The 21,716-nt window shown below is 59.7% G+C and overlaps 3 protein-coding genes and 1 long non-coding RNA gene across 4 annotated transcripts in view; 1 reads left to right on the forward strand and 3 right to left on the reverse strand.

Moving 5' to 3' along the window:
- Window positions 1-952: 952 nt before the first annotated feature.
- On the forward strand, window positions 953-8,954 carry LOC127464407 (NTPase KAP family P-loop domain-containing protein 1-like; the record flags this gene model as incomplete). Its single annotated transcript, XM_051774700.1, has 5 exons — window positions 953-1,097; window positions 3,833-4,200; window positions 5,726-5,971; window positions 6,777-7,016; window positions 8,000-8,954. Coding segments are annotated over 5 exons (1,920 nt in total), but the record flags the coding sequence as incomplete, so codon positions are not given.
- A 1,195-nt stretch (window positions 8,955-10,149) lies between these two features.
- Window positions 10,150-13,390, reverse strand: LOC127464408 (collagen alpha-5(IV) chain-like). Its single transcript, XM_051774701.1, has 4 exons — window positions 13,113-13,390; window positions 13,017-13,035; window positions 11,713-12,574; window positions 10,150-10,347 (listed from the first exon to the last, which is right to left on the reverse strand). The coding sequence occupies exons 1-4, from the start codon at window positions 13,159-13,161 to the stop codon at window positions 10,150-10,152; spliced, it is 1,128 nt and encodes a 375-aa protein (XP_051630661.1). The 5' UTR covers window positions 13,162-13,390.
- A 226-nt stretch (window positions 13,391-13,616) lies between these two features.
- Window positions 13,617-21,716, reverse strand: part of LOC127464409 (protein phosphatase 1 regulatory subunit 37-like) — a 31,108-nt gene continuing 23,008 nt past the window's right edge. The window contains exons 10-13 of the mRNA XM_051774702.1: window positions 20,624-20,790; window positions 18,623-19,385; window positions 16,782-16,870; window positions 13,617-14,073 (exon numbers count right to left, since the gene is read on the reverse strand). Coding sequence (XP_051630662.1) covers window positions 16,788-16,870; window positions 18,623-19,385; window positions 20,624-20,790 — 1,013 coding nt within the window. The 3' untranslated portion in view covers window positions 13,617-14,073; window positions 16,782-16,787. The remainder of the gene's footprint in view (window positions 14,074-16,781; window positions 16,871-18,622; window positions 19,386-20,623; window positions 20,791-21,716) is intronic.
- On the reverse strand, window positions 16,878-18,150 carry LOC127464413 (uncharacterized). Its single transcript, XR_007901351.1, has 3 exons — window positions 17,602-18,150; window positions 17,145-17,206; window positions 16,878-17,060 (listed from the first exon to the last, which is right to left on the reverse strand). It is a non-coding gene; the product is annotated as an uncharacterized LOC127464413 (long non-coding RNA).

Genomic DNA, 21,716 nt, shown 5'->3' on the forward strand with positions numbered 1-21,716 from the left:
CCACGGCCCCCATCCCCACCCTATTCCCACCCCATTGGGGTTCTGGGGATCCCCACAGCCCCCGGATGTCCCCCTGCCCCTACTCCCACCCCATTCCCATCTCCATTGGGGTTTTGGGGGGTCTCCCCCGTTCCCACAGCCCCAGGCTGTCCCACTGTCCCCATTCCCATCCCACCCCATTCCCACCCCATTGCCACCCCACTGGGGTTTTGGGGGGGTCTCCCCTGTTCCCACAGCCCCAGGATGTCCCAGTGTCCCTGTTCCCACCCCATTCCCACCCCACTGGGTTTCTGGGGGGGTCTCCCCTGTTCCCACAGCCCCAGGATGTCCCACTGTCCCCATTCCCATCCCACCCCATTCCCACCCCATTCCCATCCCCACTGGGGTTCAGGGGATCCCCACAGCCCCAGGCTGTCCCAGTGTCCCCATTCCCACCCCATCCCATTGCAGAGGCCCCCACGGAGGACGACGTGTCCTGCCGCTGCCTGTCGCAGACCCTGTGCCCCACAGCCCCCATCCCACCCCATTCCCACCCCATTCCCACTCCTTTGGGGTTCTGGGGATCCCCACGGACTCAGGGGTCCCCCTGTCCCCATTCCCACCCCATTCCCACCCCATGCCATTGCAGAGGCCCCCACGGAGGACGACGTGTACTGCCGCTGCCTGTCGCAGACCCTGTGCCCCACGGCCCCCATCCCCACCCCATTCCCACCCCATTGGGGTTCTGGGGATCCCCACGGACTCAGGGGTCCCCCTGTCCCCATTCCCACCCCATTCCCACCCCATGCCATTGCAGAGGCCCCCACGGAGGACGACGTGTACTGCCGCTGCCTGTCGCAGACCCTGTGCCCCACGGCCCCCATCCCCACCCTATTCCCACCCCATTGGGGTTCAGGGGATCCCCACAGCCCCAGGCTGTCCCAGTGTCCCCATTCCCACCCCATTCCCACCCCATGCCATTGCAGAGGCCCCCACGGAGGACGACGTGTACTGCCGCTGCCTGTCGCAGACCCTGTGCCACGTGGCCACGCCGGTGACCGTGGGGTTCTACGCGCCCTGCGGGCACCGCCTGCAGTCCCTGCTGGACAAGGTCACCGGTGGGTGTGGGGTCAGGGGCACGGGGGGACACCCACCCACCTCTGGGGTCCCCTGGGATCCAGGATCCCGGATCTGGGGGGCTCTCGGGGCCGGGGTCGCTGCCTCGTCTTCTTGGGCGGGTTTGGGGCGTCCCGGGTTGTCGCGTCCCGGTCCCAAAATCCCGTAGCCAATCCCAAAATCCTGTCCCCAGTCCTGTTGCTCCCTCTGCTCTGGGGTCTGCCATCCCCTCCCAATCCCCCAAATTCCACCCCATCCCGTTTCTCCCCCAGCTTTGGTGTCCCCATCACACCAGCGCCCATCCCACCCCATCCCATCCCTAAATCCCATCCCCAACCCCATTTTTCCCTCTTCTTTGGGGTCTCCCATCCCATCCCACCCCATCCCACCCCATCCCATCCCTAAATCCCATCCCCAACCCCATTTTTCCCTCTTCTTTGGGGTCTCCCATCCCATCCCACCCCATCCCACCCCATCCCATCCCTAAATCCCATCCCCAACCCCATTTTTCCCTCTTCTTTGGGGTCTCCCATCCCATCCCACCCCATCCCATCCCTAAATCCCATCCCCAACCCCATTTTTCCCTCTTCTTTGGGGTCTCCCATCCCCTCCCACCCCATGCCACCCCATCCCATCCCTAAATCCCATCCCCAACCCCATTTTTCCCTCTTCTTTGGGGTCTCCCATCCCATCCCACCCCATCCCACCCCATCCCACCCCATCCCATCCCTAAATCCCATCCCCAACCCCATTTTTCCCTCTTCTTTGGGGTCTCCCACCCCATCCCACCCCATCCCATCCCTAAATCCCATCCCCAACCCCATTTTTCCCTCTTCTTTGGGGTCTCCCATCCCATCCCACCCCATCCCACCCCATCCCACCCCATCCCATCCCCAAACCCATTTCTCCCCCAGCTTCGGGGTCTCCCATTGAACCACCACCTGCCCCACCTCACCCCATCCCCTCTCAAGCCTAAATCCCATCCCCCTTTCTCCCCCAGCTTTGGGGTCTCCCACCCCTCCAAATCTCATCCCAAATCCCATCCCACCCTCTCCCCTCTTTCCCCCCAGCCTTCATGCGTGAGGAGATGTCGGCGCAGGAGGAGGCCGAGCTGCTCCGGGACCCCTGGGCTCCTCCAACCCCAAATCCCAACCCCAAATCCCATCCCCAAATCCCACCCCATCTCATTTCTCCCCCCCAGCCTTCATGTGTGAGGAGATGTCGGCACGTGAAGAGGCCGAGCTGCTCCGGGACCCCTGGGGCTGAAATCCCATTCCCAAATCCCACCCCATCCCATTTCTCCCCTCTCTCTCCCCCCCAGCCTTCATGCGTGAGGAGATGTCAGCACGGGAGGAGGCCGAGCTGCTCCGGGACCCCTGGGGCTCCTCCGACCCTAAATTCCATCCCATCCCATCCCATCCCAATCCCCAAATTCCATCCCCAATCCCATTTCTCCCTCTGCTTTGGGGTCTCCCATCCCATCCCAATCCCCAAATCCCACCCTCTCTCTCCCCCCAGCCTTCATGCGCGAGGAGATGTCGGCGCGCGAGGAGGCCGAGCTGCTGCGGGACCCCTGGGGCTCCTCCGATCCCAAATCCCAACCCCAAATCCCATCCCATCCCAAGCCCCAAATTCCACCCCTAAATCCCACTCCATCCCATTTCTCCCCCCCAGCCTTCATGCGCGAGGAGATGTCTTCGCGCGACGAGGCCGAGCTGCTCCGGGACCCCTGGGGCTCCTCCAACCCCAAATCCCACCTCCAAATCCCATCCCATCCCATCCCATCCCACCCCATTTCTCCCCTCTCTCCCCCCCAGCCTTCATGCATGAGGAGATGTCAGCACGGGAGGAGGCTGAGCTGTGGTGGGACCCCTGGGGCTCCTCCAACCCCAAATCCCACCTCCAAATCCCATCCCACCCAACCCTAAATCCCATCTCATCCCATCCCAATCCCCAAAACCCACTCCATCCCATTTCTCCCCTCCAGCCTTCATGCGCGAGGAGATGTCTTCGCGCGAGGAGGCCGAGCTGCTCCGGGACCCTTGGGGCTGGGGAGGCTCCTCCAACCCCAAATCCCATCCCCAAATCCCACTCCATCCCAAATCCCATCCCAAATCCCATTTCTCCCCTCTCTCCCCCCCAGCCTTCATGCGCGAGGAGATGTCTTCGCGCGAGGAGGCCGAGCCGCTCCGGGACCCCTGGGGCTGAAATCCCATCCCATTCCATCCCATCCCAAGCCCCAAATCCCAACCCCAAATCCCATTTCTCCCCTCTCTTTCCCCCAGCCTTCATGCGCGAGGAGATGTCAGTGCGCAAGGAGGCCGAGCTGCTCTGGGACCCCTGGGGCTGGGGAGACTCCTCCAACCCCAAATCCCATCCCATCCCATCCCAAGCCCCAAATCCCACCCCATCCCATTTCTCCCCCCCCAGCCTTCATGCGCGAGGAGATGTCGGCGCGCGAGGAGGCCGAGCTGCTCCGGGACCCCTGGGGCTCCTCCGACCCTAAATTCCATCCCATCCCATCCCATCCCATCCCATCCCATCCCAAATCCCATCCCACCCTCTCTTCCCCCCAGCCTTCATGCGTGAGGAGATGTCAGCACGTGAAGAGGCCGAGCTGCTCTGTGACCCTTGGGGCTCCTCCAACCCCAAATCCCATCCCCAAATCCCATCCCATCCCATCCCAAGCCCCAAATCCCAACCCCAAATCCCACTCTATCCCATTTCTCCCCCCCAGCCTTCATGCGCGAGGAGATGTCTTCGCGCGAGGAGGCCGAGCCGCTCCGGGGCCCCGAGCGGCCGCGCAGCCCGCGGGGCTGGGGGCTCCTGCAGGCCCTGTGGCTCCTGGCCTTCTACGAGCCGGTGGTGACCGAGGCCCACCTGCGCCGGCGCAGCCTGGAGTTCGTCTTCGTGCGCTTCAGCGCGTGGCAGTTCTCGGGCTGCGACCGCCTGTGGGCCGGGCTGGTCACCACCCTGTGCGACGGCGTCCGCCGCCACTTCGGGGCCCTCCTGCTCAGCGTCTTCCACGTGGCTGGGACGCGGCCCCGCTACGCCCAGGGCTTCACCCGCAGGGAGTGGGTGCTCAAGAGGGGCACCTGCCTCAAGGTGGGTGTGTTGTGGGATACCTGTGGTTAGGGGGGTGCTCAAGGGGGGCACCTGCCTCAAGGTGGGTGTGTTGTGGGATACCTGTGGTTAGGGGGGTGCTCAAGGGGGGCACCTGCCTCAAGGTGGGTGTGTTGTGGGATACCTGTGGTTAGGGGGGTGCTCTGCCTCAAGGTGGGTCTGGGTGTTGTGGGATACCTGTCCTTAGGTGGGTGCTCAAGGGGGGCAGTTGCCTCAAGGTGGGTGTTGTGGGAGATCTGTGGTTAGGGGGGTGCTCAAGGGGGGCACCTGCCTCAAGGTGGGTGTGGGTGTTGTGGGATACCTGTGGTTAGGTGGGTGCTCTGCCTCAAGGTGGGTGTCATGGGATACCTGTCCTTAGGTGGGTGCTCAAGGGGGGCACCTGCCTCAAGGTGGGTCTGTGTGTTGTGGGATACCTGTGGTTAGGTGGGTGCTCTGCCTGAAGGTGGGTGTGTTGTGGGATACCTGGGTTAGGTGGGTACTCAAGAGGGCCACCTGCCTCAAGGTGGGTGTGGGTGTCCATCACGGGATACCTGTCCTTAGGTGGGTGCTCAAGGGGGCACCTGCCTCAAGGTGGGTCTGGGTGTGTCATGGGAGATCTGTCCTTAGGTGGGTGCTCAAGAGGGGCACCTGCCTCAAGGTGGGTGTTGTGGGAGACCTGTGGTTAGGTGGGTGCTCTGCCTGAAGGTGGGTGTTGTGGGATACCTGGGTTAGGTCGGTGCTCAAGAGGGGCACCTGCCTCAAGGTGGGCCTGGGTGTCCTGGGATATAGAATCAGAGAATCCCAGGATCAGCCGGGTTGGAAGGGACCTCCGGGATCATCCATCCAGCCCTGGATCCAACCCCGCCGTGGTTCCCAGCCCCTGGCACTGGTGCCACATCCAGGGATGGAGAACCCACCCCCTCCCTGGGCAGCCCATCCCAAGGGCTGAGCACCCTCTCTGGGAAGAAATTCTTCCCAAATCCAACCTAAACCTGCCCTGGCACAGCTTCAGCCCCAGCCCTCTTGTCTTGCTGATGGGCAAAGAGACCAAACCCCCCCCGGCTCCCCCCTCCTGGCAGGGAGTTGTGCAGAGGGATGAGATCCCCCCTGAGCCCCCTCCTGTCCAGGCTGAGCCCCCCCAGCTCCCTCAGCCTCTCCTCATGGGAATTGTGTTCCAGTCCCTTCCCCAGCCTCATTGCTCTCCTCTGGACCTGCTCCAGCCCCTCAATATCCTATCCTGGTTTGGGGTCTCTCATCCCATCCCATCCCTTCCTATCCCATCCCTTCCTATCCCATCCCATCCCACCCCACCCACCCCCAAATCCCATCCCACCCCACCCCACCCCATCCCTAAATCCCATCCCCAACCCCATTTCTCCCTCTTCTTTGGGGTCTCCCATCCCATCCCGCTCTCCTGGCAAAGGGCCTCACACCCTGTAAAACATCCCAAACTCTTCGAGTTCCGGGCGGGGGGTCCCGGGGGGAGCTCCACGGACCTGCCACGTCCCGTCCCCCATCCCCCTTGCAGGTTTGGGGGCTGCTGCTGGCGCTGGGCGCGGGGCTGACGGTGCTGCTGGTGGCCCTGCTGGTGCCGGGCGTGAAGGAGCACCGGGCGCTGAAGGTGGTGGGCAGCGCCGTGGCGTCGCTGTCGGGCTCGTCGCTGGCGCTGGGCGCGCTCTCGGTGCTCAAGAACCTGCTGGTGAGCGAGAAGAGGAAGATCGAGCGGCTGACGGACAGCGACCGCTTCGCCGGCCAGCTGGGCTTCATGAGCAAGGTGAGGGCGGCCCGGCGGCCCCGGTGTCCCTGGTCCCACAGCCCCAGGAGGTCCCAGGGTCCCCATCCCCACCCCACTGGGGTTCTGGGGGGTCTCCCCAAGGTCAGCAGGGCCTTACCAGGCCTCATTAGGCCTCACGAAGCCTCACTAGGCCTCACCAGGTCTCACCAGGCCTTATCAGGCCTCACTAGGCCTCACCACGCCTCACTAGGCCTCACGAAGCCTCACTAGGCCTCACTAGGCCTCACTAGGTCTCACCAGGCCTCATCAGGTCTCACCAGGCCTCACTAGGCCTCACTAGGCCTCACCAGGCCTCACCAGGCCTCACTAGGCCTCACGAAGCCTCACCAGGCCTCACAAAGCCTCACTAGGCCTCACCGGGCCTCATTAGGTCTCACCAGGCCTCATTAGGCCTCACCAGGTCTCACCAGGCTTCACTAGGTCTCACTAGGCCTCACCAGGCCTCGCCACGCCTCACTAGGCCTCACGAAGCCTCACCACGCCTCACAAAACCTCACTAGGCCTCACCAGGCCTCATTAGGTCTCACCAGGCTTCACTAGGCCTCACCAGGCCTCACCAGGCCTCACTAGGCTTCACCAGGCCTCACCCCCCAACACGACAGACTCGACAGCAGGGAAACCCGCACCTCGAAGCCGCCGGAAGGAAAGAGAGAGCGAAGGCCTCTCCTCCTTCCCTCTTATCCCCCAATTTACATAAAAACCGTGGGGAAATCCGTGCACTTCCTCGGTTACAAACCGCTCACCGAGGAAGGCCCAGCCCCAACTCCCACCCCCCCCGCCGCAGGTGAGGGCCGAGGTGGAGGCGCTGGTGGATTTTTTGGCCTTCATGGAGATCTTCGAGCGGCGGCGGCTGCGGGTGGTGCTGGAGATCACCAGCCTGGACCTCTGCCTGCCCGAGCGCGTGGCCGGAGTCCTCAACGCCGTCAACACGCTGCTGTCGGACGGCCACGCGCCCTTCATCTTCATCCTCGCCGTGGACCCCAGCGTGGTGGTGCCCTGCCTGGAGCAGACCGGCTGCATGAAGGTGGGAGGGAGAAAAATACAGATTTTTTTATATATATATATAAAAAAATAATTATAATATATAATATATAATACATTATATATAATATATAATACATAATGCATAATATATAATATATAATATATAATATATAATATATAATACATAATATATAATACATAATACATAATAAATAATATATAATATATAATACATAATATATAATATATAATACATTATACATAATATATAATATATAATACATAATATATAATGCATAATATTTAATATTTAATATATAATATATAATACATAATATATAATATATAATACATAATAATACATAATATATAATATATAATACATATTGTATAATATATAATATATAATACATAATATATAAAATATAATACATAATACACAATATATAACATATAATATATAATATATAATATATAATACATAATACATAATATATAAAATATTTAATATTTATATTTATTTAATACATATATTTAATACGTATTTATACTGTTTAATATTTATATTTAATAAAAATAAATAGATTTAAGATATTTAAAGATATTTAAAGATATTAAATATATCATATAAAAGATATAAAATATATAGATTATGTATTTTATATTGTATTGGAGATATATTTAATATGTTATATAAAATATATATAAAAATAAAAATACATAAATTATATATATTAAAATATATATAAAATATACATAAAAAATACATAAATTATATATATTAAAATATATATAAAATATAATTTTTTTCCCTGAATTTAAAAGACGAATTTTTTTCTCTAAATTTCAAAGAGGAATTTTATTCCCCTAAATTTAAAACAGGAATTTTTCCCTCAAAATTTAAAAGAGGAATTTTTTTCCCTAAATTTAAAAGAGGAATTTTTCCCCCTAAATTTAAACCAGGAATTTTTTCCCCCTAAATTTCAAAGAGGAATCTTTTCCCCCTTCCCCCCCTAACCCCAGGGCCTGGCAGACAACGGGTACCTGTTCCTGAACCGCTCCGTGTCCCTCCCGTTCTCCATCCCGGACGTCGGGGCCCGTTCCCGGCTCCGCAGCCTGGAGGCGGCCATGGAGACGCGCGAGGACCTCCTCTACCGCGTCATCGCCGCCAACGTCGAGCGGCGCCGCGCCAAGTGCCGGGCCCATCCCGGCCCCACGGCTGATCCCGGCGTTCCCAGTGTCCGGGTGGTGAATCCCGGCGTTCCCGAGGAGGATCCCGAGGCCGCCGTGCGCTGCATCCACGAGGCCTTCCGCTGCCTGCACGACGCCTCGGACGCGCTGGCCCGCTACATCCCGGCCAGCGGCGCCCACGTCCGGCGCATCGTCAACACCATCCCCATCACCCTGCGCCTGCTCCTGCACCGCGCCGGCGTCGCCGGGATCACCGGGGTCTCCGGGATCTCCGGGATCTCCGGGAAGAGCGGGATGAGCGGGATGGGCGGGACGGGCGACGCGACGCCCTCGCCGCGCGCGGCGGCCGCCTGGGTGGTGCTGGCGGACCGGTGGCCGTGCCGGCTCAGCTGGGCCCTGCAGTGCCTGGAGGACTCTCCGGATCCCTCTCCGGATCCCACAGCGGATCCCGGGGCGGATCCCGGCTCCAGGAAGCTGTGGAGCGTGTTCCAGGCGCACGTGGCCGAGCTGGGCGCGCTGCGGCAGCCGCTGGGCAACGTGCTCAGCCTGGACGGCGACCCCGAGCAGTTCCGCGCCTTCCTGGCCTCCGACTTCCCCTTCACGGCCCGCCAGGCCCGGGAATTCCTGCCCGTCACCGTCAACCTGGATCACTCCATCCGGCACAAGATGGGGCTCCTGCGGGCCCTGGAGCGGCTGCAGGGAGCGGCCAAAGCCCCCCCCGTGTCCAGGGGCGTCCAGTGCCCCCCAAAATAGGGCGTGCCCGGCCCCCGGAATGTTCTGGGAGCTGCTCCGGGGATGGGGGGGGTGGGGGGGTTCCTGTGCCCTGGAATATTTTGGGAGCTGTTTTGGGAATAGGGGGGATTCCTGTCCCCCCCCTGGAATATTTTGGGGATGGGGGGGATTCCTGTGCCCTGGAATATTTTGGGAGCTGTTTTGGGAATGGGGAGGGGGTTCCTGTCCCTCCCTGTCCCCCCAGAATATTTTGGGAGCTGTTCCAGGGATGGGGAGGGGGTTCCTGTGCCCTGGAATATTTTGGGAGCTGTTTTGGGAATGGAGGGGATTCCTGTCCCTTCCTGGCCCCCCTGGAATATTTTGGGAGCTGTTTTGGGGATGAGGGGGATTCCTGCCCCTCCCTGTCTGCCCTGGAATATTTTGGGGATGGGGGGGGGTTCCTGTCCTTCCCTGTCCCCTGGAATGTTCTGGGAGCTGTTCCAGAGATGGGGAGGGGGTTCCTGTGCCCTGGAATATTTTGGGAGCTGTTTTGGGGATGGGGGGGATTCCTGTCCCTCCCTGTCCCCCCTGGAATATTTTGGGAGCTGTTTTGGGGATGGGAAGGGGGTTCCTGTCCCTCCCTGTCCCCCCGGAATATTTTGGGAATGGGGAGGGGGTTCCTGTCCCTCCTGGAATATTTTGGGAGCTGTTTTGGGAATAGGGGGGATTCCTGTCCCCCCCTGGAATATTTTGGGGATGGGGGGGGGTCCTGTCCCTCCCTGTCCCCCCTGGAATATTTTGGGGATGGGGAGGGGGTTCCTGTGCCCTGGAATATTTTGGGAGCTCTTTTGGGAATGGAGGGGATTCCTGTCCCTTCCTGGCCCCCCTGGAATATTTTGGGAGCTGTTCTGGGGATGGGGAGGGGATTCCTGTCCCTCCCTGTCCCCCCCTGGAATATTTTGGGAGCTGTTTTGGGGAATGGAGGGGATTCCTGTGCCCTGGAATATTTTGGGAGCTGTTTTGGGGATGGGAAGGGGGTTCCTGTCCCTTCCTGTCCCCCCAGAATATTTTGGGAGCTGTTTTGGGAACAGAGGGGGTTCCTGTCCCCCCCTGGAATATTTTGGGAGCTGTTTTGGGGCTGGGGGGGGGGGGGGAGGAACCCAGGTGACCTCCATGACCCGTGGGATCCCCCCACCCTCCCCATCACCCTTTGGGGACCTTTTCCCCCCCAAATCCCAAGTGCAGGGGGGACCCCAAACCACCCCCCGGGCTCATCCCACAATAAACCAGTTCAACCTCCCACAATAAACCAGTTCAGCCTTCTTTTTGTCTTTTTTGGGGGGATTTTGGGGGGGATTTTGGGTGGCCAGGGGACCCTCAGCATTCCCGAAGTTTCCCGAGGGGGAATTTCCCGCTGGAATCTCGGCCATCGGAAAAGGACCCGACGACCCCCCCCTTCCCCCCCCTCCCTAAAACAAACAATTCAAAAAAAAAAAAAGGGGGGGGGGATTTTCCCAAAGGAAGATTTTTGTTTAATAGAAAACGGTATTTTTTTTTTTTTGTGTTTTGTTTTTTAACAACGACAACAGAAAAATCTCCGCGAGGGGAAAAGGGAAAAACGAACCACCAGCAGCTCCACGGGGGGAGGAAAACACGACCCCCCCCCCCCTCACCATCATCACCCACCGGGACCCCCCCCTCGGATTCCTTCCCCCCCCCCCCAGGCCCCGCAGCTCCCTGATAATCAGATTTTATTGCACTTCAGAAAGAAAAGCGACGCGTCCTCGGCCCCCCCCCGGGGGTGGGAACCCCCCCCAGAAATCCCGGGATGTTCCCGAGAAATCCTGGGACCCCCCCGGTGGGTGGGACCCCACCCAAGAAATCCCGGGAGCCCCCCGGGGGTGGGAACCCCCCCCAGAAATCCAGGGACCCCCCCGAGAAATCCTGGGATACCCCCATGGTGGGTGGGACCCCCCCTCGGAAATCCTGGGATGTTCCCCAGAAATCCCGGGAGCCCCCCGGTGGGTGGGAACCCCCCCAGAAATCCTGGGACCCCCCCAAGAAATCCTGGGATACCCCCATGGTGGGTGGGACCCCCCCTCGGAAATCCTGGGATGTTCCCCAGAAATCCCGGGAGCCCCCCGGTGGGTGGGAACCCCCCCAGAAATCCTGGGACCCCCCCAAGAAATCCTGGGACCCCCCATGGTAGGTGGGACCCCCCCAAAAAATCCTGGGATCCCCCCCCTGAGAAATCCCGGGAGCCCCCAGGACCCCCCCCCGGCGGATGGGACCCCCTGGGACCCCCCAGGACATTCTTGGACCCCCCCAGAAATCCAGGGACCCCCCATGGTAGGTGGGACCCCCCCAAAAAATCCTGGGATCCCCCCCCCCGAGAAATCCCGGGACCCCCCCCAGTGGGTGGGACCCCCCCCGAGAAATCCTGGGAGCCCCCAGGACCCCCCCCCAGTGGGTGGGACCCCCCCCGGGACACCTTTGGACCCCCCCAAAAAATCCTGGGACCCCCCACCCCCGAGAAATCCTGGGAGCCCCCAGGACCCCCCCCAGTGGGTGGGACCCCCCCCCCCAGGACATCTTTGGACCCCCCCAAAAAATCCTGGGAGCCCCCAGGACCCCCCCCCGGTCGGTGGGACCCCCCTGGGACCCCCCCGGGACATCCTCGGACCCCCCCCTGAGAAATCCTTGGATTCCCCCCCCCGAGAAATCCTTGGATCCCCCCCCGAGAAATCCTTGGATTCCCCCCCCTGAGAAATCCATGGATTCCCCCCCCAGAAATCCTTGGATCCCCTGGGACCCCCCCCAAGAATCCTTGAAACCCCCCCCCCAAGAATTCCTGGGACCCCCCTCCTGAGAATTCCTGGGACACCCCCGAGAAATCCTTGGACCCCCCCAGCAGGGCTGGAGACCCCTTGGGATGGGCTGGAGACCCCCTGGATTGTTGGAGATCCCTTTGGAGACCCCCTGGGATGGGTTGGAGACCCCCTGGGATGGGCTGGAGACCCCCTGGATGGGTTGGAGACCCCTTTGGAGACTCCCTGGGATGGGTTGGAGACCCCCTGGGATGGTTGGAGACCCCTTTGGAGACCCCCTGGGATGGGTTGGGGACCCCCTGGATGGGCTGGAGACCCCCCTGGATGGGCTGGAGACCCCCTGGATATCCCCTGGGATGGGCTGGAGACCCCCTGGATGGGCTGGAGACCCCCTGGATATCCCCTGGGATGGGTTGGAGATCCCTTTGGAGGGGCTGGAGACCCCCTGGGATGGTTGGATACCCCCTGGATATCCCCATGGATGGGCTGGAGACCCCCTGGGATGGGCTGGAGACCCCCTGGATTGTTGGATACCCCTTTGGAGACCCCCCTGGATGGGTTGGAGACCCCCTGGGATGGGTTCGAGACCCCTTTGGAGGGGCTGGAGACCCCCTGGATGGTTGGAGACCCCCTGGATATCCCCTGGGATGGGCTGGAGACCCCCTGGATGGTTGGATACCCCCTGGATACCCCCTGGGTTTTCCCAGTGATCCTGGTTTTTCCCCATGATCCCAGGTTTTCCCAGTGATCCCGGTTTCTCCCCCTGATCCCGGTTTTTCCCCCTGATCCCAGGCTTTCCCAGTGATCCCGGGTTCTCCCCCTGATCCCAGGCTTTCCCCCTGATCCCAGTTTCTCCCCCTGATCCCAGGTTCTCCCCGTTAATCCCAGGTTTTCCCAGTGATCCTGGTTTCTTCCCCTGATCTGGGGTTTTCCCAGTGATCCCAGGTTTTCCCCCTGATCCCAGGTTTCCCCCGTTAATCCCAGGTTTCCCCCCTGATCCCAAGTTTCCCCTGATGATCCCGGGTTCTCCCCCTGATCCCAGGTTCTCCCCCTGATCCCAGGTTTTCCCAGTGATCCCAGGTTTTCCCCCTGATCCCAGGTTCTCCCCATGATCCCAGGTTTTCCCAGTGATCCTGGTTTCTCCCCCTGATCCCAGGTTTTCCCAGTGATCCCAGGTTTCCCCTGATGATCCTGGTTTCTCCCTGTGATCCCGGGTTTTCCCCCTGATCCCAGGTTTCCCCTGATGATCCTGGTTTCTCCCCCTGATCCCAGGTTTTCCCCACGATCCCAGTTTCTCCCCCTGATCCCAGGTTTTCCCAGTGATCCCAGGTTTTCCCCCTGATCCCAGGTTCTCCCCGTTAATCCCAGGCTTTCCCCCTGATCCCAGGTTTTCCCCCTGATCCCAGGTTTTCCCAGTGATCCCGGGTTTTCCCCCTGATCCCAGGTTTTCCCCATGATCCCAGTTTCTCCCCCTGATCCTGGTTTCTCCCCCTGATCCGGGGTTCTCCCCCTGATCCCAGGTTTTCCCCCTGATCCCAGGTTTTCCCAGTGATCCTGGTTTCTCCCCGTGATCCCGGGTTTTCCCAGTGATCCCAGGTTTCCCCCGTTAATCCCAGGTTTTCCCAGTGATCCGGGTTTTCCCGTTGATCCCGTTTTTTCCCCCCATGATCCCCGTTTCCCCCACCCACCCACCCGGTATCCCCAGGGCGGGAATCCTTCGGGAATCCTTCAGGAATTCTTCAGGAATCCTTCAGGAATCCTTCAGGAATTCTCTCCCCCTTCCCCCCCCCCTCCTCTCCCATCCAGCTCCTTCCCCCTCCGGAATTCCGCAGCTGGTGATAAATAAGAGACCAGGAAAAGAAAAAAAAAAAAAAACAGGGAAAAAAAAAAAGGGAAAATTCCCAGAAATAAAAACACCCCCCCAAAAAAAAAAACCCCAAAAAAACCCCCAAAAAAACGAGCGGGAAAACGGAAAAAACTCGGAAATAAATAAAACCACTGGGGGGGGGGGGGGAAAGGGGGGGCAGCCGCTCCAGGGGGCCGGAATTCCCGGAATTCCCGGCATTCCCGGCCTCTCCCGACTCCCTGGATCCCTGTAGTGTGTGTGGGGCCCGTCGGCTCCCGGCGGGAATGAGGCGGGAGGAGAAGTTTTGGGATCCCAATCCCTGCTCCCTCCTCGCCCTTCCCGGAATCCCGGGGCGGGAAAACCGGGAAAGGAATCCCATGGGTGGGTTTTTTTTTCCTCTTCCCCCCCCAAAAAAACCCTTTTTTTTTTGTCCCTGTCCCCCTCCTCCCGGGAGGAATCCGGTGGGAATTCGGCGGGCGGGAATGGCGAGGAGGGGAAAGGCCGGAGAGCCCGGAGGGGACCTGTGGGAGACACGGGGAGGGGGGAATGAGGTGGGAATGAGGGCGGAATTCCCGGCCTCTCCCGCTCCCGGGATTCCCTGGAGAGCGTGGTCAGCAGATCCCAGCGGGAACGAGGCGGGAATGAGGCGGGAATGAGGCGGGAATGAGGTGGGAATGAGGTGGGAATGAGGGGGGAATGAGGTGGGAATGAGGCAGGAATGAGGTGGGAATGAGGCAGGAATGGTGCTGGGAATGAGGTGGGAATGAGGTGGGAATGAGGCAGGAATGAGGGGGGAATGAGGCAGGAATGAGGCGGGAATGAGGCGGGAACGAGGCAGGAATGAGGTGGGAATGAGGCAGGAATGAGGTGGGAATGAGGCAGGAATGAGGTGGGAATGAGGGGGGAATGAGGTGGGAATGAGGTGGGAATGAGGAGGGAACGAGGTGGGAATGAGGTGGGAATGAGGTGGGAATGGTGCTGGGAATGAGGTGGGAATGAGGTGGGAATGAGGTAGGAATGAGGTGGGAATGGGGTGGGAATGAGGCGGGAATGAGGTGGGAATGAGGCAGGAATGAGGTGGGAATGAGGTGGGAATGGTGCTGGGAATGAGGTGGGAATGAGGTGGGAATGAGGTGGGAATGGCACTGGGAATGAGGTGGGAATGAGGTGGGAATGAGGAGGGAACGAGGTGGGAATGAGGTGGGAATGAGGTGGGAATGGTGCTGGGAATGAGGTGGGAATGAGGCGGGAATGAGGTGGGAATGAGGGGGGAATGAGGCGGGAATGAGGTGGGAATGAGGTGGGAATGAGGCGGGAATGAGGTGGGAATGAGGGGGGAATTCCCGGCCTCTCCCGCTCCTGGGATTCCCTGGGGTGCTCCTTGGATCCCTGCAGGGTGTGGCCAGCAGATCCCGGGGGGAATGAGGCGGGAATGAGGTGGGAATGAGGCGGGAATGAGGCAGGAATGAGGGGGGAATGAGGCAGGAATGAGGCGGGAATGAGGCGGGAATGAGGCGGGAACGAGGCAGGAATGAGGTGGGAATGAGGCAGGAATGAGGTGGGAATGAGGGGGGAATGAGGTGGGAATGAAGCTGGGAATGAGGTGGGAATGAGGCGGGAATGGTGCTGGGAATAAGGTGGGAATGAGGCGGGAATGAGGCAGGAATGGTGCTGGGAATGAGGTGGGAATGGGGTGGGAATGAGGCAGGAATGGCGCTGGGAATGAGGTGGGAATGGGGTGGGAATGAGGCAGGAATGGCGCTGGGAATGAGGCAGGAATGGTGCTGGGAATGAGGAAGGAATGAGGTGGGAATGAGGCAGGAATGGCGCTGGGAATGAGGAGAGAATGAGGCGGGAATGAGGTGGGAATGGTGCTGGGAATGAGGTAGGAATTAGGTGGGAATGAGGTGGGAATGAGGAGGGAATGAGGCAGGAATGAGGGGGGAATGAGGCAGGAATGAGGTGGGAATGAGGTGGGAATGAGGTGGGAATGAGGGGGGAATGAGGCAGGAATGAGGGGGGAATGAGGTGGGAATGAGGGGGGAATTCCCGGCCTCTCCCGCTCCTGGGATTCCCTGGGGTGCTCCCTGGATCCCTGCAGGGCGTGGTCAGCAGATCCCGGCGGGAATGAGGCGGGAATGAGGGGGGAATGAGGCGGGAATGAGGTGGGAATGGTGCTGGGAATGAGGTGGGAATGAGGTGGGAATGAGGCAGGAATGAAGCGGGAATGAAGCGGGAATGGTGCTGGGAATGAGGCAGGAATGGTGCTGGGAATGAGGCGGGAATGGTGCTGGGAATGAGGCGGGAATGAGGTGGGAATGAGGCAGGAATGGTGCTGGGAATGAGGAAGGAATGGTGCTGGGAATGAGGCGGGAATGAGGTGGGAATGGTGCTGGGAATGGCACTGGGAATGAAGCTGGGAGTGAGGTGGGAATGAGGTGGGAATGAGGTGGGAATGAGGAAGGAATGGTGCTGGGAATGAGGAAGGAATGAAGCGGGAATGAGGCAGGAATGGTGCTGGGAATGAGGCAGGAATGGTGCTGGGAATGAGGAAGGAATGAGGCGGGAATGAGGTGGGAATGGCGCTGGGAATGAGGTGGGAATGAGGTGGGAATGAGGCAGGAATGGTGCTGGGAATGAGGAAGGAATGGTGCTGGGAATGAGGCGGGAATGAGGTGGGAATGGTGCTGGGAATGGCACTGGGAATGAAGCTGGGAATGAGGCTGGGAATGAGGTGGGAACGAGGCAGGAATGAGGTGGGAATGAGGTGGGAATGGTGCTGGGAATGAGGCAGGAATGGCACTGGGAATGAAGCTGGGAATGAGGCTGGGAATGAGGTGGGAATGAGGCAGGAATGAGGCGGGAATGAGGTGGGAATGGTGCTGGGAATGGCACTGGGAATGAAGCTGGGAATGAGGTGGGAATGAGGCGGGAATGGCCCTTCCCGGGGCGGGAGAAGGGGAAGACAAAGCTCTGGGATCCGCCCCCTGCTCCCTCCAGCCCTTCCCGAAACCTCAGGGCGGGAAAACCGGGAAACAACCCACGATTTTTTTTTCCCCCCAAAGAACCCTTTTATCCCCCTCCCCCTCCCCCTGAGGAATTCGGTTGGAATTCTGGGAATTACAAGGAGGAAAAGGGAGATCCCGCGGGAGGAAGGGTAGGGAGTGGCCCCGGGGGGCATTCCCGGCTGGAATTCCGGGGGTTTTCCCAGCCTGGCTCCCGCTCTCACCTGCGCTCAGAGCGGCTCCTGCCCCGCATCCCGACTGGCCTCCAGGAGCAGCTCCTCCAGCTCCTGCTCGTCCTTGGAGCAGCTCAGCTCTGCCGGGATACACGGACACGGCGTCACTCCCATGTTTTCCTGCCTTTTCCAGACACATTCCTGGCTTTTCCTGCCTTTCCCAGCCACATTCCCGCCTTTTCCTGCCTTTCCCAGCCTCGTTCCCAGCTTTTCCCGCCTTTCCCAGCCTCATTCCTGCCTTTTCTCACCCTCATTCCTGGCTTTTCCTGCCTTTCCCAGCCTCGTTCCTGCCTTTTCCCGGCCACATTCCCTCCTTTTCCTGCCTTTCCCAGCCTCATTCCTGGCTTTTCCCACCTTTCCCAGCCTCATTCCCAGCTTTTCCCACCTTTCCCAGCCTCATTCCCAGCTTTTCCCACCTTTCCCAGTCTCATTTCCAGCTTTTCCCGCCTTTCCCAGCCTCATTCTCACCTTTTCCAGCCCCATTCCCGCCTTTTCCTGCCTTTCCCAGCCTCATTCCTGGCTTTTCCCGTCTTTCCCAGACCCATTCCCGGCTTTTCCCGCCTTTCCCACCCTCATTCCTGGCTTTTCCCGCCTTCCCCAGCCTCATTCCCGGCTTTTCCTGCCTTTTCCCAGCCTCATTCCTGCCTTTTCTTGCCTTTTCCCACCCTCATTCCTGGCTTTTCCCGCCTTTCCCAGCCTCGTTCCCGGCAATTCCCGCCTTTCCCAGCCTCGTTTCCAGCTTTTCCCGTCTTTCCCAGCCACATTCCCTCCTTTTCCTGCCTTTCCCAGCCTCGTTCCCGGCTTTTCCCACCTTTCCCAGCCAAATTCCCTCAGGAAAAGCTCTGGGAGATCCACTTTGGGTTCAAACTCATCCCAGTAAAAAAAACTTGGATCCCTCAGGAATTGGGGTCTCAGGAATTGGATCCCTCAGGAATTGGAATCCTCAGGAATTGGGGGTCTCAGGGCTCAGATCCCTCAGGATTTGGGGGTCTCAGATCCCTCAGGAATTGGATCCCTCAGGATTTGGGGGTCTCAGGGTTCAGATCCCTCAGGATTTGGGGGTCTCAGATCCCTCAGGAATTGGATCCCTCAGGATTTGGGGGTCTCAGATCCCTCAGGATTTGGGGTCTCAGGGCTTGGATCCCTCAGGAATTGGAATCCTCAGGATTTGGGGTCTCAGGGTTCAGATCCCTCAGGATTTGGGGGTCTCAGCCCCCTCAGGAATTGGATCCCTCAGGAATTGGGGGTCTCAGATCCCTCAGGATTTGGGGGTCTCAGGGCTCAGATCCCTGAGGATTTGGGGGTCTCAAGGCTCTGATCCCTCAGGAATTGGGGAATGCAGGAATTGGATCCCTCAGGAATTGGGGGTCTCAGGGCTCTTATCCCTCAAAAATTGGGAGTCTCAGGGCTCTGATCCCTCAGGATTTGGGGGTCTCAGCCCCTCAGGAATTGGATCCCTCAGGATTTGGGGGTCTCAGGGCTCAGATCCCTCAGGAATTTGGGGTCTCAGGAATTGGATCCCTCAGGAATTGGGGGTCTCAGGGCTCTCATCCCAGGAACTGGGGTCTCAGTGCTGGGAATCCTCAGGAATTTGGGGTCTCAAGGCTCAGATCCCTCAGGAATTGGGGGTCTCAGGGCTCTCATCCCAGGATTTGGGGGTCTCAAAGTTGGGAATCCTCAGGAATTGGGGGTCTCAGGGCTCTCATCCCAGGAATTGGGGGTCTCAGGGCTCTGATCCCTCAAAAATTGGGGATCCCAAGGCTCAGATCCCTCAGGAATTGGTGGGATCTCCCCCCCCTCACCCCTCAGAGGGGGGATCTCCCCCCCCTCACCGTGCTCGGCGCCGCAGCTCCCGCCTTTCCCCTCGTTTTCCGGGGCCGCCTCCGGCAGCGCCCGGGCGAAATCCGCCTTGAGCCCGTTGAGCAGCGGAGCGTCCCGGGCCGGGCTCCCGCACGACGACCCCGGCTCGGAGCCCTGGGGGACGGCCCCGTTCTCCGGAGGGGCCGGGAGGCAGCCCCCGGCGTCGTCCCCCCCTCCTCGCCCCGCCTCGGGCAGGGGCTCCACGCGCGTCACCACGAAGACCTTGCGGCCTCTGCCGGGGCTGGACACCGAGATCCTCCTCTGGTGACCCGGCGAGGTGTTGGTGTGGGCAGCGGCCGGAGCTTCCCGGGGAAGGGGAGTCGGGAAGGGCCGGTCCGGCGGCCGCGGGGGAGCGGGGGGTCGTCCCCGCGGGTCCTCGGGGTCGGCGTCGCCGTCCGTGTCCGAGCCGGAGTCCGAAACGTCCCCCCCGCCCGCCCGGGCGTCCCCCCCGTTCTCCTCGGCCGCCAGGGCCTCCTCCTCCTCCTCCTCCTCCTCCTCCTCCTCCTCCTCCTCATCCTCCTCTTCATCCTCCTCCTGACCCTCTGGATCCTCCGGATCCTGCCGGGCGCCGCCGTCCCGGTTTCCCGGGTCGGCGCCGGCGATCTCGGGCATGGAGGCCGAGTGCTGCAGCTGCTGCTCCTGCTCCTCCTTCTCCCTGGCCAGGACGAAGTTCCGCTTGCAGCCGTTCTGGATCTCGGCCAGAAGGGCCTTCTGGGTCTCGATGAAGCTCTTCACCTGCGGGGGAAAAGGTGGGGAGGGAAGAGGAAGCCTTGGAATGGTTGGGAATGACCCCAGGGGGCTCCCTTTTCCCCCGTTGGAGGGGGGGAATTCCCACCCTAATCCCTGAGGGATCTGAACCACTTCCCCACCCTTGGATCCTTGGAGGTTCCTCAGGACGAGGTTGAGGAAGGAACAACCCAAGGGATTCTCCCTCTTCCATCCCAAGGGATCCTCAAGGTGTGGTTGGTGAAGGAACAACCCAAGGATGGAGTTTCCCGAGGGATTCTCCCTCTTCCATCCCAAGGGATCCTCAGGATGTAGTTGGTGAAGGAACAACCCAAATTTCCCGAGGGATTCTCCCTCTTCCATCTTCTCCCAGGGATTCCCACCCCAGGAGGGGCAGGAATTCCATCCCAAGGGATCCTCAAGACATGGCTGATAATGGAATAACCCAAATTTCCCGAGGGATTCTCCCTCTTCCATCTACTCCCAGGGATTCCCATCCCAGGGGTTGCTCCACATTCCAAAGTGTGGGAATTCCATCCTTGGGGTTCCTCAAGACGTGGTTGAGGAAGGAACAACCCAAATTTCCCGAGGGATTCTCCCTCTTCCATCTACTCCAGGGATTCCCATCCCAGGGGCTGCTCCACATTCCAAGGAGCAGGAATTCCATCCTTGGGGTTCCTCAGGACGTGGTTGGTGAAGGAACAACCCAAATTTCCCGAGGGATTCTCCCTCTTCCATCTTCTCCCAGGGATTCCCACCCCAGGAGGAGCAGGAATTCCATCCCAAGGGATCCTCAAGACATGGCTGATGAAGGAACAACCCAAATTTCCCGAGGGATTCTCCCTCTTCCATCTACTCCAGGGATTCCCACCCTGGGGGCTGCTCCGTGCTCGGAAGAGCGGGAATGGGAGCAGGTGGGATTGGGAAAGGAGAACCCTGGAACTGAGCCGTGGGGGCCGGGAAGGAGCCGGATTATCCCACCCTGCCCAAAATCCGGGATCAAACCCCCCGGGGCGGGACCAATTCCATCCAAAATCCGGGGAAAGCCCCCGGAGAGCTGAAATTCCCCCTCCAGGGACAACCTTCTCCTGCTTGGGGTGGGCTGGGATCATCCAACAAGACCCAACAAGACCCAACAATCCCAAAAATAAAAAAAAGGGGGGAGGCTGTTGAAGGAACAACGGGACGGGGCCGGGCCTCGGGAAACGTTTTCCGGGCCCGGGAGGCTCCGGAATTCCGGCACCCACCGACTCCTTCTTGGGCTCGCGGTCGAGGTCGAGGCGCAGCAGGGAGTGGTTGACCTTGAGGGCGAGGGACAGGGCCATGAGCCCGCCCGTCTTGATCTCGTTCTCCCGCAGGTCCAGGCGCAGCAGCCGCGGGCTCTCGGCGATGAACTCGGCCACCGCCACCGCCCCTGTTGGGGGGGACAAGGGTGGGGGCAACAATGGGGCCACCAGGACAACAATGGGGCCACCAGGACAATAATGGGGCCACCAGGACAACAGTGGGGCCACCAGGACAACAATGGGGCCACCAGGAACTGCTGGGGCCACCAGGACACTGCTGGGGCCACCAGGACAATAATGGGGCCACCAGGACAACAATGGGGCCACCAGGACAACAATGGGGCCACCAGGACACTGCTGGGGCCACCAGGACACCAATGGGACCACCAGGACAACAATGGGGCCACCAGGACAACAATGGGGCCACCAGGACAATAATGGGGTCACCAGGACAACAATGGGGCCACCAGGAACTGCTGGGGGCCACCAGGACAATAATGGGGCCACCAGGAACTGCTGGGGCCACCAGGACAACAGTGGGGCCACCAGGAACTGCTGGGGCCACCAGGACAACAATGGGGCCACCAGGAACTGCTGGGGCCACCGCCACCGCCCCTGTTGGGGGGGACAATGGTGGGGACAACAATGGGACCACCAGGACAACAATGGGGCCACCAGGAACTGCTGGGGACCACCAGGACACTGCTGGGGCCACCGCCACCACCCCTGTTGGGGGGGACAACGGTGGGGACAACAGTGGGGACACCAGGACAACAATGGGGCCACCAGGAACTGCTGGGGGCCACCAGGACAACAATGGGGCCACCAGGAACTGCTGGGGCCACCAGGAACTGCTGGGGCCACCAGGACAACAATGGGGCCACCAGGAACTGCTGGGGCCACCAGGACAATAATGGGGCCACCAGGAACTGCTGGGGCCACCAGGACAACAATGGGGCCACCAGGACACCAATGGGGACCACCAGGAACTGCTGGGGCCACCGCCACCGCCCCTGTTGGGGGGAACAATGGTGGGGACAACAGTGGGGTCACC

The sequence above is a fragment of the Manacus candei genome, unplaced genomic scaffold (genome assembly GCF_025592945.1).
Source record: "Manacus candei isolate 608988 ecotype Guabito, Panama unplaced genomic scaffold, ASM2559294v1 h1tg000220l, whole genome shotgun sequence".
Lineage (NCBI taxonomy): Eukaryota > Metazoa > Chordata > Aves > Passeriformes > Pipridae > Manacus > Manacus candei.

What these genes read in the sequence shown, in the direction of transcription:
- LOC127464408 (XM_051774701.1), bottom strand. Translation starts at nt 13,161, where the DNA reads ATGGGGAAAACCTGGGATCAGGGGGAAAACCCGGGATCACTGGGAAAA. An exon ending in CAGGAATTCTTGGGGGGGGG is followed by an intron (nt 10,348 to 11,712) that starts GTTTCAAGGATT and finishes TGTTTGTTTTAG; the next exon opens with GGAGGGGGGGGAAGGGGGGG.